Source organism: Apaloderma vittatum, unplaced genomic scaffold, assembly GCF_000703405.1.
Source record: "Apaloderma vittatum isolate BGI_N311 unplaced genomic scaffold, ASM70340v1 scaffold7941, whole genome shotgun sequence".
In the NCBI taxonomy this organism is placed as follows: domain Eukaryota; kingdom Metazoa; phylum Chordata; class Aves; order Trogoniformes; family Trogonidae; genus Apaloderma; species Apaloderma vittatum.
Window position 1 is genome coordinate 454 of NW_009697312.1, and position 18,348 is coordinate 18,801.

General features: G+C 40.9%; 1 protein-coding gene across 1 annotated transcript; it reads left to right on the forward strand.

Annotated features, from left to right (window-relative positions):
* Positions 1-2,779: 2,779 nt before the first annotated feature.
* NADK (NAD kinase) lies at positions 2,780-14,904 on the forward strand. The gene is made up of 11 exons (XM_009877581.1): positions 2,780-2,952; positions 6,709-6,792; positions 8,936-9,065; positions 9,602-9,707; positions 9,935-10,020; positions 10,313-10,415; positions 11,261-11,412; positions 11,901-12,000; positions 12,624-12,781; positions 13,418-13,500; positions 14,612-14,904. Exons 1-11 carry the CDS (start codon positions 2,780-2,782, stop codon positions 14,757-14,759), a joined length of 1,323 nt encoding a protein of 440 aa, XP_009875883.1. The 3' UTR covers positions 14,760-14,904.
* The last annotated feature ends 3,444 nt before the right edge of the window (positions 14,905-18,348 follow it).

An 18,348-nucleotide genomic window follows, 5' to 3' on the forward strand; every position in this document is an offset into this window, starting at 1 on the left:
TTGGATGTAATATTGTCCTTTTGTGCCCCAAAATGAGCAGTTTTGAGTGGCTGGTGCAATTTCGAAGAAATTAGCAGAAGTACTGCAGTCTGGAAGAGTATTGTATTTGGTCAGGGTGGACCCTGCAATAATCCTTTAGTCATGATGATTTAGGGTGATGCATTTGACAGGAGAAGTTGATTATAACAGTTTACAAACATGCTTATTCCCAAAAAATTAAATTTCTTCATTTGTAGCCTTGTGCTCTTTGTGTAGCTGCTTGCATCAAAAGATACGCTCCTCAGTGCGAGTGAACAGTGGAGAAGGTGGATTTTAAGATGTGAGCACACGTAACTCTTACTCTGGGCTACCTGGATGTGGGTTACGTATCTGTGAAAGGCGTTGGGGGTGTTATGGTCTTGTGTCCGTCCGTGTAAAAATGGTTTGATGAAACCTCCGTGAAGGTCTGATTCACAGGAACGTTCAGTTGTACTGACAGAGAAGTTGAAGACAGGAAACTACAGTAAAAAGGTTACATACGTATTTTTAAAATTTGGGACTTGACTGAGAGCAGACCAGCTTTTTCGTTAGTTTGTTGGCGGGTGCTTCCAGTTTTTGGATGCGCTCCTGAAGGCTGTTCAGGGACGGTTTTGTCCTTATGTCAAGTCTGCTTACTTAATAAAGGTCTTGTGAGGGAATGTTAATTTAACAGTACGTGGTGTAAGCTGTCGTTAAAACATCCTGAATTGGAAAGTATTACATGGAAGGAATATCAAGTTCTTAGGCTGTATTTAGTAGGTCTGTACACCGTCTTACTTCCAGTTTTGTACTAATCTGATTTTCTTTACTGTCAGCACCTGTCAGATGAAGATACTTCAAACAAAGTCACCTGGAAACAAACCTTGTTTATTGCTTACTATATAAATGATTGTTCCCTGCACTTCTTAGGGCGCTGCTGTGGAATAGGGTGTGTATGTATCAACTGATTCTCCATAACCTACTTTCATAGATGCTGCATTTCTGTACACTTGGTTAACTGTTGCTGTAATTTTTATTTTCCTAAGCCCAGTTAAAGCTCTCGGTGTTTGGGTAAAAGGAATGAGGACAATATAAATTAAAATCCATTAAAAATAATTTGTGTTGCTTGAATCAGATTTTACAGCCTGTTTTACACACGTGCTTGCACAGAGTAATTATGTGCATAAGTCAACTAGCTGGCAAAAAAAATTTATATTGAGCTTAAAGTTGTCTACAAATGGAGTTGCATTTTTCTAATTTTAGTTGTAAAAAGAATAATAAATGTGTTGGAATGACTGTTTCCCGAGTGGCAGTGTGTTGCTCGAATCAGATTTTACAGCCTGTTTTAGACACGTGCTTGCACAATCAGAGTAATTATGTGCATAAGTCAACTAGCTGGCAAAAAAAATTTATATTGAGCTTAAAGTTGTCTACAAATGGAGTTGCATTTTTCTAATTTTAGTTGTAAAAAGAATAATAAATGTGTTGGAATGACTGTTTCCCGAGTGGCAGTCACCAGTGATACTAAGCAATGAGTAATCAACAACTAAACATCAATATCTTTACAAGTGCAGGATCCTATAATTAATTAATGGATGGCAGCAATTGTACCTCTTTGTGGTGACGTTCTCTTAGGGTGAGCCTGTTCTACGGCAGGAGAAAAACTATTTTCTGATTTCACTGAGTGATGCGTCTGGCCAATTTAGTAATGAGCCAGCGCTCATTCAAAAGTTAAAACTTCGTTTTATTGATGCTTTTGTTATCTAAAACTTGGGATGCTGATATGTGGGACTTGTGCACTTACAGAACTGTCATCCTGTGGTAACTTTACAGCCACTGGGAGTATTTTTCCAGAGCCTTTGTCCGTTTTAGCGGTTGCGATAGCGTTTTGGTCCATTCTCTCCGGGATACAGTGGGAAGAGCATCTAAAGAGATGAAACTGGTTTAAAAACCATCTGCAATTTTTTAATGAGCAGCTTTTTCCCCATGTTCAACTTTGACTGATCTGAGGAAAGTGCTGTTCCTCTAGACCACGTTATCGTAGATGGTATTTGCTTAATGTTTCGTGTTTATTCGTACACCGCTTCTATTTATATTCTGATAAGGCTTCTACTTGGCTCAAATAATGATGAGAACTTAAGTACAGGATTTCTAGTGCTGTTGGGGAGAGATGGTTACTTAAAGTTTGGGTGGTGGTTTTTTTTTACTTCTGCAAAATTGCTGTCTAGCCGGCCGTTTATCTTTTATTTGTGGAAGTGAAATACTTCACATTTGTCCTTATTTCATCTTGTTTGTTTTGGACCATCTCCTTAGTTTCTCACAAGTTATTTAAGAACTTTGGTACCGTCCTCCAACTTGGGATTTTGAGGTGCTTTTTTTCCGATTCCTTGGCAAATTCTTAGACCTTTTCTTCCTCTTCAGGATCTAAAGTAAAGTTATTTTATCTCGTATATAACTGGAGATGTGAATCTGTCTTTCAGGACAATGACTCCGGTCTTGAAGTGACTTTGCATTGAGCCTATTTTTAATCTGGGAACACGGGTATTTTAATTCTGATTGTTTTCCCTTCCAGTGTCTTCTGATTACCTCAGAGAACTTACCAATTGCCCAGAGGCTTTAGAGAAGTGTTTACTGAAATGTATAAACTCAGTGTTTAATTCTTACTCTGCCAGCTTTGCTAACACTGAGATTTTTTTCTTCTCTCTTCCCCCTATTTCCTTTCTCCTGGTGTTTTTCCACAGGAATTGAATTTCTCTCTCACTGAGGTTCCTTCACTTCCAGTATGGAGATGAATCGAGAAAAACTGTGTGCCAGTAAGGCCGATGGGAGCTCAGATTCTGCTTATCATTGCTCAGCTTGTCATGACGATGAGGAGTGGAGCAATACTAGCCGGGGACGAGCTAAGTCACGAAGTTTGTCTGCTTCACCAGCCTTAGGAAGCACCAAAGAATTCCGGTATGGCTCTTCGTTCTTCCTATTGTTGCTGTCTTTAAGAGAAATAAATTAAATTTTTTTTTTAAAAAAAAAGGTCATCTAGATTTTAATTTTTGCTCCTTTTTTCATACAGCCATAGTCTTGAAGCTGTGAGAAGTGATAATGAACAGAAATAAAAACAGTGCTTTGTGGTCCTAGAGAGGGAGAACAGTTCTGTGCTTGGTTCCAGATGGTTAGTTAGTAGGCAGAACTTTAGCTCTTGCTCGAGAAGTTGCTTTTAAGGACTTCTTAAAATGCACTTTGAAAGGTTATTAGTCCAAAGTGAAGGCAGGAAGTTCAAGGTGGGGGTAGGCTAGGGGCAGACCCGTAATCAAAATGGCACGGCTGTCAAAGCAGTTATCTGTACAGATCGTAGCCTCCAAAAAGAGTCAATCAGCAGTGGAGACGCCGCTGCAAACGTCTACAAATGCTCTCTCTGGAGCTCTAGCGCTGCGTGTTAAAAGCCGACATGAATATTTAGGCTACGTGGTAATGCGAGGCAGCACCGAGTAAGTTTGTGCTTTCGGATTGTTTCGCAGCGGTGAGAAATGCCCGTTTTCCCTCTGAGCCAAATTCTAACCTGGTTGCGAGGCTCTCGTCATGTGGGCAGCTTGAACAGAACTTTTGGTTTTGTGATCTTTGGACCCATCGTACACACCGCTCAGAGCGCTGTCGTAGCTGTGTGCCTCGCTCTCGTGGGGAGCACGGCAGAGCTTTGCCTTCCTTACGTTGTGACCCTCTATAAAAGCACCGACAGAATCATGGAGGAGTTTCTCAAGAGCTGAAATTCTCGTCCAGAGTTACTGCTGTGCTGGTAGGAGAGCTCTTGCGAGGCAGAGCATGGATGGGTGAGGCTGAAGATCACAGGGGGAAGCTTTGTGGGGCAGGGAGGCAGGATTAAAAGCCTTTGTCTGCAGAGGCTAAAAGGGTAGGAAAATACTTGCTTTGCACATGGGAAGGTCGGCATACGTGAACGGTTTTGGAAAATGTTCACGCTCAGACTGCTCTAGCGACTGCGTTGTGTGTCAAAGTCCACATGTAGGACTTGACGTTGAAAGTGCGCTGTGAAAGGAGGGGTTTGCCTTCTCCACTTAAACCTTCAGGAGCACAGGTTTCAGTCAGAAAGACAATATGGTCTAAATTGTTATGTATTATCTTCTAGCTAAAACCCTCCTGCTTTTTTTTTTTGAACTAGCAGTGGTCTTTGTAGACTCTGCCCGTTGTGGCTTTGCATTGGAATTACTGTTTAAGAGGCTTTTTTTTCTTTAAGATGCTCTGCATTCATTCACTGCCTATCTTCAATTTAGTGCAAAATTGCCACGAGGCGTTTCGCAGAATGTCAAACAGTGGTGTCAGCCTTGCTGTGTAGTATTCAGATTGAAGTTGTTGCCCATCTGCTTTGAACTAACAAGTATATTTTCACAAAAAATGTATGATTTCCAGTGCACTGCTGTTCGTGCTAAGCAAAGACGGCGTTACTACAAACAACTTGAAATTCTGTTAACTCGAACATTTTGCTTTCTGTTGTTTGAATAGTGCATAGATAGAGTACTAATAAAGGAAAATCTCAACCGAAACGTAGACCAGACGTTACTTAGAGCTTGCAGAGAGAACTTAATCTCGGTGTCGCGAAGGTCAGACGTGGATATTTAATGCCTCTTGCAGGAGCAGAGTTTAGCCAGTCGCTGGGAGTGGTGTGGATAAAGGTGGTTGTTTGGGAGAAGCTTGAGTGGAGCAAGAACTGGGAGGTGGTGTTGCCAGAGTGTTATTTAACTGTCCTGATTTCACGTGGAATTGTTCACAAGGAGACAGGGATTTACCATTCCTTTACACACGTGTGTACATATGATAATCTCTAATTTAGTCAGTCCTCGCTCGTTTTTCTGTTCTAATATAAATAAGTAAGCTTTATAAAGCACTTATCTGACTAGAGTAGTCATGCCTGGACTTTCACAGGGGAAAAATTATTTGGAAAAAAAAAATCCCTTCTGTATGGTGGATATAGGAAGTTAAATACTCGTTTTCATTGTTGAAATTCAAATCTCACATGTGCATATTTTAATAGACATGGAACAAATAAGGTGTTGCTGTTGTTTTTCCTTAATGATATCTTTTTAACCTGTTGTCTGGTTTTGATTTTTATTAGATTTCTGAGGGTTTTTTAGTGCTAAGAGTGAGTCGTCAGGTTGGTCCCAGCTACTTGATGATACAGGCGAGAGAAGGCAGAGATCGGGTAATGCCAGCCAAGAGGGTAATTACCAGTCCCTGGCTTAATTGTTTTAAGCACAGGAAAAGCACATTTTCTGCTTCTTTTTGCTGGAATAATTCTAACAGCGTTTACATAATGTTTCAACAGCGACAGGGCTTGAGTAAGTTTTGCTCCCGTTTGCAGATTTGCACAAGGAGGTGGGTGGGAGGTGAAGCAGAACAGTTCTGGCTTGCTCCACTTAATCTCGTCCCAGAGTTAGGAGTAATCCTGTGCTCAGGGTGGGGTTTAAGGCTGAGGATAAGTAATGTTTCGGAGCTTCTGTTTATTTGAAGAGAAAGATGATATTAGCTATTATTAGATTAAAAAAAGGGAAAAAAAATAACTTTTCTCCCTACCTATTCAAAGCTAAGGCCAGGTACTGCAGGTACGTATCTCTGTATAGCTTAGAACTGAAGGATTTGCGTTTTATTTGTCAGGTGCAGAGATTTAAACAACAAAGTGTTTAAAAGATCGGGACATCGTTGCTGTGACTTGACCATGGCAAAAAAATCGGAGGACGTTACCTTGGAGTTGGAGATTTTGTCATAAATACTTGTCAGGATTGCAGATTAGTGCAGATTAATCCTTGACCCATCCCCGTGACACACACCCAGCCGTCCTCATCGGGCGTTTTGGTGAGAGCGTGGTCTGTGAACAACAGTCTTGGACTTATTTTTTGTTTGCAGGCGTAGTGGTGTGCTTGCTCACTGTTAGAAGAAATGCCTGCCGAGAGAAAGTGGTTATCTATGCGGAAGAGAAAGTGCTTGTACTATAGAAACAAAAGCCCTGTCTTGATTACTGAGTCGATCAGGCACGCTTGTTAAGCGAAGGTTGTGAGGCTGCTGAATTACCTAGTAAAAAGTGAACACTGCTACTCTCTTGCTATTACAGAGATAGTTTGAGTTTCGTTTGAGTGTTGCCACAAGTCTCTCATTTGGTAATTTCTCGTCGTTATTTAATAACTTCCTACAAAATCTAAAATTTTCAGTTAGGTGCTACTCAAGTACCTGGTTGAGGATTTAAAGTGTTAAATACTTGTTTATATTAGCATGTTGCCTATTATTTAGGATTACAACAAATCGAGAAGTTGAAAAAATGTGTCCTTCAGTTATTTAAATGCCTTATTGTTCCAGCTTTTTAAAAAATCAAAGTTTTTTTTTAATATGTAAGAATTACGTAGCTAATTCTGAAACAGGAATCATCTGTACTTTATTTCTTAAACTTAGGAGTTTTCCTTTGCACTGTAGTGAGATGTTGAAAATGGTTCACATTTTTATAATTTGGGTTTTATCTGTACATTTCGTTTCAGAAACACATATGTGCTGTTTGGTATTGTAGTGTCCAGAGGAGTTGAGAGTAAATAAAAGCTTTGCAGGCTTGATGTGAATTCACAGAACCAGCTTCAGAAATCTCGACCATATGTTCTTTGAAGCTGCGATGTTCCTTTGTGCAAGGTATTGATTATTTTTATTTTTATACGTATATTGTAGGAGAACTCGTTCGTTGCATGGACCATGCCCAGTGACCACGTTTGGACCAAAGGCCTGCATGCTGCAAAATCCTAAAACGATTATGTGAGTACCTGTTCTGTGTGAAGGAAAAACGTTTGATTTTCTGCTCTTCATCCCCTCACCAACATTGTCTGCGTTTTACCTGGTGTTTAGAGATTTTTGCGTTGCTCGATTGCCAGCTCGGTGCCTGCATTGCCAGCTTGGTGCCTGCTGTTTTTAACACACAGTGACCTTTTAAAAAGTCAGTCTGAGAGGAGAATGGGTAACGCTGCCAAACCGTGTTCTCGAGTAAAACCCCCTTTAGGTGTGCGTTAGCTTGGTCTGCGGGTTGAAAAGTTTACCATGGGCTGGAATGTCACTGGAGTTTCTTCTCCCAAGGGACTACAGCAGGTAACTGGTGTTTCTGCTGCCAAGAAATCGGTAGCATTTGGTCTATTCAGCTTGAAATACCTGAAGAGCAGTGTTTCTGAATGATAGAGGAACAGGAATTTTTATGGAGAACACAAGGAAAAGGAGGAGAAATTGTTCTGTGGGGTGTGAAACCTAAAGAAAGCCTTCTCTCTGTCTTGATATTGTATGTTTCCACTAGTAGCTTTAATTTTTTTATTTGATCTATGTTACTTTGAGTGTATGAACATCATCAAGGCAAGTTTGCTTTTGGACCCTGCTGATAAATTTAATGTGAGAGCAAGGGTTGGTTTCTGCTTAGAAGACATATAAACTTTTTAATTTTGAAAGATAAGTTGCTGGGCTCGAAGACATGTAGAATTTTGTGGTATAAAAGTGTTGATTTTTACACCGTGTATTGTGTACCTAGTAAATGGCATTTTGACTTAGTCAAACAAGGAATGTCAGGGTTCTACTGTTAGTAGACCAGCTAGTCGTCCCTATTTTTGTGCCTTTAGAAAGTTTTACTTCCTTGTTCTTTCAGTTAAAAGTCAGGTTTTCGAAATAAGCATTTATCTGCCTGAGTCTTCACTGAAATAGTCATAGTCTGCCTCAAAACAGGTTGGTGGCAGGCGAACTTTTTCTGCAAAGGCGTGGCGGAAATCTTGCCGTGTACAGTAACTCTCAGCTTCCTCATTCTTTCCGTGGGTTCCAAAGCCGGTGGCTGGGAGCGCAGGGGTTCAGCCAAAAACCCAGCTCGAGGTGTGTGTTTACGCGCTCCTCCCCGGGGGTGGGCCAGCCCGGGACCATAAAATCATCGCGCCACACACGGCTTGCCGGGGGAAGGAGCATGTGTGCGGAGCTGGGAATAGCTGGGGAGAAAAGAGCCTGCCCGGGTGGCTGGGGGAAAGGACTATTTGAAGACCAAATTGTAATTTTGTGGTCTTAACATACGTGAAGTTTTCACTGTGGCTTCTAAAAACGAGCAAAACTTTTTTTTTTACTTGGGGTTTTGATTTTCTACAGTTGGTAAAATTGTTAAACTCTTTTCGCTGGAGAGAATTTCTTAACAGCAGAGTTTTTATGGACAGGCAGAAGTTAGCGAAAGGTCTCGGTGTCTCTCTAAGTGCTGGTGTTGGTGATTGTATTGAAAAACCTGCTTTCCCAGGGCTGGTACAGGGGATGAGCAGATGAACTGACAAAAAGAATCAGGTGCTTGTGTCATTGAGGAGAGGGGAGGTCGAATACCTTGTTTTAAATTCTTTCTTGAAATAAGATTTTTCTTATGAAATTTTGCCACTGAAAATCTGTGATAAACATTTTATGCAGATTTTTTATATAAAGCTTCACAACTTTTTATTGGGACTGATTGAAATACTTAACTGGGAGAAAAAAAATTTCTAAGAAAGATGTTCTCTTTTGAGGTGTCAGTTTTTTACTAAGAGATAAAAGTCCCAGCCTGTTTGGTTTGGGTTTTTTTGGAGCCGTTGCATTTGCCTGACTCCTGGAAAGAAACATGAAGATCTTGAAGCATGTTATGAATAATCTTTCATCTAGTAGAACTGCGTGGAATTGGTGAGTACAGTTGAAGTAGGCAGATGTTCTTCTGCCAGAATGAAGCCCGTGTTAGTTCTGGGTTTATTAAGTGAAAAGCAGAGCTGCAGTCTTTAGCTCTTTGGCAGCTTTAGAAGACAGCCTTATCCTCTGGATGAGGGGGATGGTTTCTCTAGGTGTTTTTTTTTCTTCTGATTAAGGATATCATCTTAACAGACCAGAATGTTGGCAAACAAAATGAAGTCTTTTTATTTCTGTTCTCCAGGCACATTCAGGATCCAGCCAGCCAGCGGTTGACATGGAACAAACCTCCCAAGAGCGTCCTTGTTATTAAAAAGATACGTGATGCCAGTCTGCTGCAGCCTTTTAAAGAGCTTTGTGTTTATCTTACTGAGGTAGTGAAATGCAAATTCAATTTTTTTACCTTAATTAAAAAGTTTACATCTAAACCGTTTTCAGTTACTGATTCTGTTGAATGTGGAATGTGCAGAACTGCACAGTGCAAGCAGATCATTTTATCCTTTGCCGCTGGAAGGAGTTAAACTTGTTTCAGAGCTTAAGCTCAGAGCTTAAGTACTTGAAGTGCAGAGCTTACTAAAATAAAAAGTGATGCCAAAACTTTCCTTCGTTCTGCTTGCAATGCTACAGGGAGTGGATATGAAAAGCTTTAAGCCTTGAACAAAAAGCAAGGTTACTGTGTCGTGTAATCTATATTCCAAAGTTTAGTTTAATTCAGTAGATGGTCTGTGCGTGCTGCAAAATTCTCATGAGAATTAGATCACGCTTTAAAAAATAAAATCCACAACCAACAGATGCAGACTGCTTCTGAAAAATATTTACACCTTTTAAATTATTGCAAATTATGGGGAGGGTCAAATACTTCATCATCTGAAGAGCGTATTAACAAGCTTATCTTACCTTTCTTAAGGAGAACAATATGATAGTATATGTAGAAAAAAAAGTATTGGAAGACCCTGCTATAGCTAACGACGATAATTTCGGACCAGTGAAGAAGAAATTCTGCACCTTCAGAGAAGGTACGGTACTGATTCCCTGAGGGTGAGGTTGAAGCTTCTTTCTCTTGGCATTTCCTTAGTCCTTGGCTCAGGCTTGTGACACCAACATGTCTTGTGCGAGCGGCCGTTGTCGCACCTTAGTTGTGTTTTTGTGTTCGGGGGTGAACGCTGGCACGCTGCACGTGGTTTGTGTCGGGAACTTAACTATCCAACTCAATTCCAAACCTCTGTTTCAATGTTGCTTCTAGATTATGATGATATCTCCAATCAGATAGACTTTATCATATGCCTGGGAGGAGACGGGACCTTACTTTATGCTTCTTCACTTTTCCAGGTTGGTTTTATGGGAAATAGATTTAAAGACCTCTTTTCTTTTTGAAGTATTTGAAGGTTGTCGGTTTTCTTTCTTTCCTTTGTTGCTGAGGACAGCCTTTGTCCTTTGCTGTTCGTTCCTTTTTTTTATCAAGCCTATTTTACCCTATGCCTTCTGAAAATAGCGTGTGTAATGTGTTGTTTTTATTATGCACGGTTGAAGTTACATCAATAGTCAAAATATTTACAGGCAATTAGTTGAAGTATTAATTGCTTTTATTCAGTAGCTTTTAAATTTTTTTCTTTATTGATAGGGTAGTGTACCTCCAGTTATGGCTTTTCATCTGGGATCCCTTGGATTTCTTACTCCATTTAATTTTGAGAATTTTCAGTCCCAAGTCACTCAGGTTATAGAAGGTAAATTTAAGGGGACGAGGTGTGGTGTTTCTTTTTGTTACATTTGCTGTAGCTTTTTCCAAGACCAGTAAATGTTCTTAACTCGTTTAGATTGTCCCGTAAGATCGAGTCCCAAGAAATGTGTGCTAAAGTAACTTAAGTACTGCCTTGCATTGACCCGCTGAGTGCTGCTTTCTGTGCTGTTATGTAAAAGAAAATGGCTAAGAAATAACTTTGTCCTGCGTGGAGTAAACGAGTAAAAGATGATGCAGAATATTTATGAAATTACAGACAAAGATACAAATAGAGTGTAGCTCTGAAGTCCGTGGTGGTCTTGTTTCTCTAAGTGCGATGCTTAAACACTGGCGAGTCAGGCAAGTAAGATATTTGAGGAAAGAAATGCTTTGTTTCTTCAATGTGAGGTTATTTGAATTGCATCCAACGTAGATTCCTGAAGAGATGTATAAAATAGTCATGTTGCTGAAATGTTGTCTTTCAGTAGGTGTTTCTAATGCTCTGATTTTCTTTGAGCTTAGCTTTTGTCGTAGTAGAGATCACATGAGCCTAATGGTGTTTTGCAATCTTGATAATGTCCATATAAAACTTAAATTCTTTTTTCACCTCATGAGGAAGGGGAGCAAGGAGGGACCGTGTTCAAATTTTCCATGAGTTTTGCTCACTGCTTCTAAAAACGAGTTTTGAGCTTGAACCAAATGTGGGCAATTACCTTGGGAATGAAGCTGGGGACGTGGAAAGCACGGGCAGTAGATGGATGGCGTCTTGTACAGTTTGCTAGTGGTTGCAGGGCTTTATTTACTGTGGCAGCATATCATTTTTGTGTACTTTCTCCTGCATTTCACTTCTAGGCAACGCGGCGCTTGTTCTGCGGAGCAGACTGAAAGTGAAAGTAGTAAAAGAGCACAGAGAGAAAATGACGGTACAGAACGGGATAGAAGAAAATGGAGTAGTGTCTACAAATATAGAGAAAGAAGTGGGCAAGCAAATAATGCAATACCAGGTCAGAGGGCAAAACACGCAAAAGGATTAATGTGCTGTTGTAACTTTCCCTTTTTCGTTAGTTTCCTGACGTTAGCCCGGGAGTGTGAGCCAGTCCCGATTGCTCTCGTTCACAGCGTGTGCACTAAGTGCTGGGGAGGTGGGGTACCTCCGTACTTTCTGCAGCCCTAAGTGCTAACATTGCACTTTCCCGTAGTAATATTTCTCTCCTGTTTTGAAAACAAAGTAGTCGTTCTAAAACGGGATATCCCAAAGACTTGTATAAGTGTCAAGAAAAAGCCTGCGCATTTTTAGTAACCAGCCTCTGGAAGTAATTTGTAACATCTAAAAACCTGAGCTGGCACTTGATAAGACAGAACTGTAAAGAGTAATTTGGCAGGTACCGCATCAACAGTTTTTCAGAGCTCTGGAAAGCGTGTTTCAGCTTGTCATTTCGTACACCGGCAAGCTGGCAGTCACAGACTGATGTAACATTTGATGTCATGGCAGGTCCTAAATGAAGTTGTAGTGGATCGTGGTCCCTCCTCTTACCTTTCCAACGTAGATGTCTTTCTAGATGGACACCTGATAACAACGGTGCAAGGAGATGGTGAGTCTGCTTCTGGAGTTAAACTGCTTGTCAGCTCGTGTGTAGACTTGCTGTTTTACTTTCCTCACTTGGAAACAAAATCCCAGGCTTCAGTCCACTGCTGACAGCAAACATCAGTGTGCAAAGAATGGGTATGTTTGCTCACTGGTAACTAACGCGTTCCACAACAAAGCGTTAAGGTGCTGTAAGCTTTGTTTATGGACTTGGAAGGCAGGTGGCAGTTTCTCTGGGTATGATATGTTAAGGCTAAGGGCAAGACATAGCTCTGAAAAAAAATTCGCTTGAATATCTGGGATTTGCTGAAGGCCTAAGATCTTAACTCGTGAAATAGAGAAGCTCATCTTTAAAGTCCTTACCCTTCAAAAAAACGAATGTCACCTACATAGTTGCGTAACCTGAGATCTGGAAGTTTGTGCAACTTGCAGGGAGCTGTAGAATGAACGTGTTGTGCCGGGATTAGAAGAGTTTCTGGCTTTTTGTATATTCAACTGCAGTTCTTTGATGAAACACAAGTTGATGCATTCTCTGCTTCGTTGTCCTAGCAGTGCTATTTCGTAGTCGTCTTCTGAAATAACCCAGCGATTGTAACACTGATGTAGGTGACGTTTCTGGTCCTTTCACAGGAGTCATTGTCTCCACGCCGACTGGTAGCACCGCGTACGCGGCTGCTGCAGGAGCTTCTATGATTCATCCCAATGTTCCTGCAATAATGATCACCCCGATCTGCCCCCACTCGTTGTCTTTCAGGCCTATTGTTGTTCCTGCTGGAGTGGAACTCAAGGTCAGCTTCTGCTCTGTTATTTCTCTTCCTAAGTGAAAAACTTTTGTAATAACCGTGTGAACCCGAGCAAAGCCAAAGAGGTTAGGAAATGCTCTGCATCTCCTGTGCTCTTTCGTTTGTAGGAGGAGCAGATCAAGTGTGGTCAAAGAATGCATCTTTGTTTAAAATAGTCACCCACTCGAAGAATACGTCATGCTGCTTCCTGCTGGATTGTAATTGTGTAGCATTCTGCAAAAGGGAATAATTACATTTGCATTCTAACTAGTAAAATTTTACATAATTTGTCTGAAGTGTGTTTAAATCTGTGGTTTGAAGGGAATGAAAAATTCTACTTTCCTGGCTGAAACAACAAAAGTTGCAGAAATTTGAGTTATCTGCAATTTGGGAATTATTTTTTGTTAATGCCGTCTTGCAGGAAAAAAGGTACATAATACCTGAATATAAAATGGCCTTAGTTAATGTGTATTTTTAACGAATAGCCATGTGTAAGAACCCCTTTCTCCTTCTTGTAAGTGGAATGTTTATTCATGGCACAGCTCTCAGTCTGTAGTAAGAGGGAGGATGGAGGAGGTGTTTGTTCCTTGCTCTTGAAAAGCAAGTTTTGGACCTGAAGTTTAGTTCTTTTTTCTTTTTCAGATCATGCTCTCCCCGGATGCCAGGAATACAGCATGGGTTTCCTTTGATGGAAGGAAGAGGCAGGAAATATGCCATGGAGACAGGTCAAGCCTTTTTTTTTTCAGTTGTAGCATCTCTCTATAGGTATAGAAGATACTGATTCATGCACTTCTCTCATTCTCTAACATCTATCGAAAGGGTTGCTGGCAGTGAAGAAACAATCTTTTTTTAAACCGTAACAGATTTTACAGCACAAACTGTGCTGACAGTATTTAATTTCTAACTTGAATTTTTTAGATCTTCCTGTGAAAGCAGGTGAAACATTTAAGGCAAAAGCGTGTCAACATTGCATGCTTTGGCAAGGCGAGTGGACATGTCTTTAGGAAATTCTCTAAATTTAACTTAAAGATAAATCTTAGGAATTTGAGAAGATGTAAAGCAAGAGGAGTTGCGTGTAAGCAGGAGCTCTGGATGGTGTCATGTGGTTTAAACTGCGTTAACTTGGTGAATGGTTGTGGTCCCTCGCGATGCTGTTGCCTTGAGTGAGCAGAACGCAGAGCGTGCAGTTTCCTCAGTGTTTCTGTGCAAAATGTGGGGGTTATCCTAAGGGGAGATCGTTTAAGGCAACTGTGGGATATGTGAGTGATAGACTTGCCACTCAGGATGTCTTGGGTTTTGTTTTTTTTCTTGGTCCATGTAAATTAGTGGGAAGGAAAATGTATAGCTGGCATGACACTCCATCTTGAACTGTGTGCATTTCCTCTGAGGTTGAAAGATCTATAAAAGAGATCAGGAGACTAGGAAGGATTCAAACACGCGCTTTGGCCCTTTGTTAGATGCTGCACTTCTTAGTGCTATTGCCCATAGTTCAAATTTGAAACTCGAAGGCCAAGGTGGCGACTTGCATTGCCCTTTGTCCCTGGGTTGTCGATGTGAAGAGCTGCAAAAGCCTGCAGGACGTCACGGAGCGCGTTGGATATTGTCCCTGTGTCAAAGAACGCCGTGCACGGTGCTTCTGTTACCAGTCCTGAGCCCTGTGTTCACGCCATTTAGATGAATGTGCAGACTTGGTTGTTGGTTGGTGATGGAAACTGGCTGTTTGACCCCGTTAGCTGAGCACAGGTCGCACCGTGTTAGCCAGCCAGAAGCTGTACTTTTGAAACACATTGTTCTTCATTGCCCTTGTCTGACTGGGGTGTTCCTGTGTTGTTGCAGTATTAGCATCACTACCTCTTGCTATCCCCTTCCTTCGATCTGTTTCCGAGACCCCGTGAGCGACTGGTTTGAAAGCTTGGCTGAGTGTTTACACTGGAACGTTCGGAAGAAGCAAAATAACTTTGCTGTTGAAGAAGAAGAATTTTGAGTGTCTCCATCTGACAAGACTCCTGGGAACGGAACGTGGCAGTAGCTCTCCTGCGTGCTCCGACGTTTAAGTTTTTGGCTAACGTGTGGTCACCACCTCAGGCCACAGAGTGATTCTAGTTTGTATCTGTCTGATGTGCTGATGGGCTGGAAGTTATTGTGCTATCCACCAAGAGTAGCAATGGAAGAAACTAGGCTCTGGTTGGTGTGAATTTCCTTCAAGTGAGCAATCTGGAAATGGATTCTTTCTGATTGGTGTCACAACTGCATCTGTGGCTTTGATTGTAACCCCTGGCTTACCAAGAACCATGGTAGGCCCAGTGTAGATACCGAATAGAAAAGTGGCAGTAGGAAAGTGGCATTAAAATATCCTGTTGAATTTGGCATATTTGTAATTCCATTTAAGACTGCTGTGCATATAAAGGCTCTGAGAAATTTTCTTTTGAAAAAAAAGAAAAGCTCTTCTTTGTTAGCTTAAATACTTCTTGCCCAGAATGGCTCCATATCAGGCATTAAAATACGTTCTTCTTACCTGTGAATATGACACACTGTGATGAACCACTCATGAAGAATATTTTTTATTAATAGATGGAACTAGTAAAAAACCCGCATATTTCTTTGTTATACATACAGATATGTATATATCTTATGCCCATTTGACCAGTGTTTGACCCTTGGCTGTCATCACTGTGTAAATATCCACAAAGAGCCGTAGCATGGACTGAGTTGGTTACTACAGGGATCTCCGTAATTGGAGCTGAGCTGGTTGGTAGCTCTGCGGTTCCTGATGGTGGGAATCATCGATCAGTGGGGTTTCGTACTGTTTTGTGTTTGATTCTCTGGAATAAATGGAAGCGTCGGAGACTATCGAGTTTAAAAAAAAACAAAAACCCTCCAAGTGTTCAAGAAGAATCTGGACTTTGGTCACTACTGTGTTGTCTAGTTCCACGATTGTCTTGAAGAAAAGAATATCCTATATTAGGCCCTGAACGCCCTCAGCTTCTAGAGACCTTCCAGCTCTTGGTGCGGGGAAGGGGGCACTGCAGGGGGAGGCTGAGGAACGAGAGGACGCATTCCCAGCAGAGTAGCAACGGTGCCTTCAGCACACTCAAGATATTCTTAAGTCTCGCATTTACTTTTTTTAAGATGCTTTCAGATGTTTCTAACTTGTCTCTGTACATATTTTATCGTTTGTGCTTTTATGAAAGAAATGAAAAACAAAACCCAACAGAAAAAAATAGTTGGGGGAAAAAAGGGTTTGTCCTGTACTTCAAGTGAAAAATGTCAAACCCAAGTATAATGTTTACATTTATGTTCTTTGTGGTGCAGTCTCATGATCATACTATCCAAATTTTAGCATTTTCAAAGTCTTGCTGCGTTGGTCATTAAAGGAGAGAACATTATCTGTTTAAATTTAAGGCTTTGGCGTAGTATTGTGGAGGAATTAATCTACTGAGGAAGGTGGGATTTCCTTGACGGAGGAGTGAGAAGCTCTGTTGAACTTCTCATGATTGTCTTACGCTGTTCATGTGGTCCGAAGCGTGATGGGAAACGTATCAGTTTCCAAACTCTGCCTCATCTGCTGTCTCCTGAAGGTTTAAATGTCTCTTCCATTTCGGATGCTGCCCTAGTCTGTCTCATTTTATGAAATGCAGGTGAAAGCACTTTTCCATAAAAGAGAAGCAAACTCTTGGTTAACGATACAAATCACAATGAAAGTGTGTTAATACAAATTAATACTCTGTTTGTAAATTTTGTAAAATAGAATATTGCTTTGATTTGGTCTAAACAGAGGAATTTTGTGGTATCTCGGAGCATATCTGAGTGGCTTTTGGGATTTATCTCTCACTTGAATCTCCAGGAATTGTTTTATCACTGTTTTGAAGCTGCTTCCGGGTTTCCTAGGTGGAGTATTCAGTTATTTATTAACTGTTTACTTTTTGAACTATAGAAGTGTCGGACTTTCTGCTTTGAAACTATTTTATTTAAACATGCAATAATTGAGAAAAGGCACAGGGTATAGTGGCTGTATAAATGTAAAGTGGAAAACAAGCAGAGTACTAGGCACGCTGGGAAGTGGAAATCATTTTGCGGAGGTGAGGCGAAATGATTAATGAGCCTTATCTAGTATTTTTTTAAAGATAAAACTATATTCAGCACTTTTTATTTATGCTTTTTATAATAGCGTTAACTATTATCGACTAAATTGCCGAACTTTGATTTTCAGAGTGCGTGGTTCGTGAAAGCTGCAATCCAGATTTACCCAACTACTTGCTCCGCCTTAGGGCTAGATGAGGGGTATTTCTGCCGCGCTGCGGTGGCGTTGCTGCCTTGGGGGCTTTGCCAGTTGGCTTGTACAATTCTTCCCGGTTCGGGTCACGGATCGGATCGCCGACTGACGGGAAGTCGCACGACGACTTCGGGCTTGGCTTTCTCTTCAAAAAACTGCCTTGATTATGATTGTACCAGCTGCTTTATATCAAAACACAGCCCCAGCTGTGTTAATACGTTACGAATTTATCTGGCTGTACGAAGTCCCTTCTCAAGGCCTTTAATCCGCAAACCAGCAACGCACGAGCAGGCGAGGGAGGCTGAAACAGAGAGTTTTGCGTCTTTATCTGCTTAAAGTGTGGGTAACTCTTCTGTTCAAGCCACAGCTGAACCAGAAGAAAAGCTGCGACGCAGACTTGGTTATATTGGCAATAAAAGCTCGTTTTTCTGATGCAGCTTACTCAAAGTAACCTGTGTAAACTGTACTAGAGAAATAGGGTTTTGCCGATTAAGAGCAGCGTTTCTGGTGTGAGGGTTTGTAAATGTCACTACCTACAAATCCTTTCCAGTCTACAAAGGGCCAAAAAGGAAGGTTGAAAATTAATTTGGGTGTGGTTTGTTGTTTTTTTTACAGTTATTCTCTAGTAGAGAGTTTAAGAAGTTATTCACAACTGATGTAGTGTGGAATAAAGCAGTGTACTGACTTTTTGAAAGAGGAGAAATCCTGTTAACAAAAAATACCTGTTAACAAATCCTTGTTAATGCTTTGAAAACTTGTTTTAAATATTGTTGAAAACAAATATTTTTCAATTCTTTCAATAAAATCTTTTTGTAAAGTTCAATTTGTAAAGCAGCCCTTTGACTGTTGAGAACGTAAATTAGGGATACATGATTAGTTGCTTGGGAGGGAAACGTCCAGTCTGGGGTTTTGATACGTTGTCTCATGGGACAGTAGCATTTATTTTCAGAATTACACTTAAAGCTTTCTTGAATGTATGTGTCTGATACCAGTATTTTCTCAAAAGTTTCAAAATAAAAGCTGGATTTGCTGTGCAAGTTGAAACAAATGTGTGCAAGTAGTTGGGCCGCATTAATAATTCATAGTCACATTTTGAGTTGTGGAATGAAGTCACAGCCATCAGCTGCTGCTCTCGTGCTCTCTCCTGACGCTGTCAGCTCTGGGCAGTCCCACCAGCCACAGCTGAGCTCTTCGCGCCTCCACTGTCTACAAAGTAGGTTTGTTTCAGGCTTGGAGGATGAGAATAGTTATTACAGAAATTTTGAGATCAGCCTCATAAATTTCCCTAATAAGCCACAGA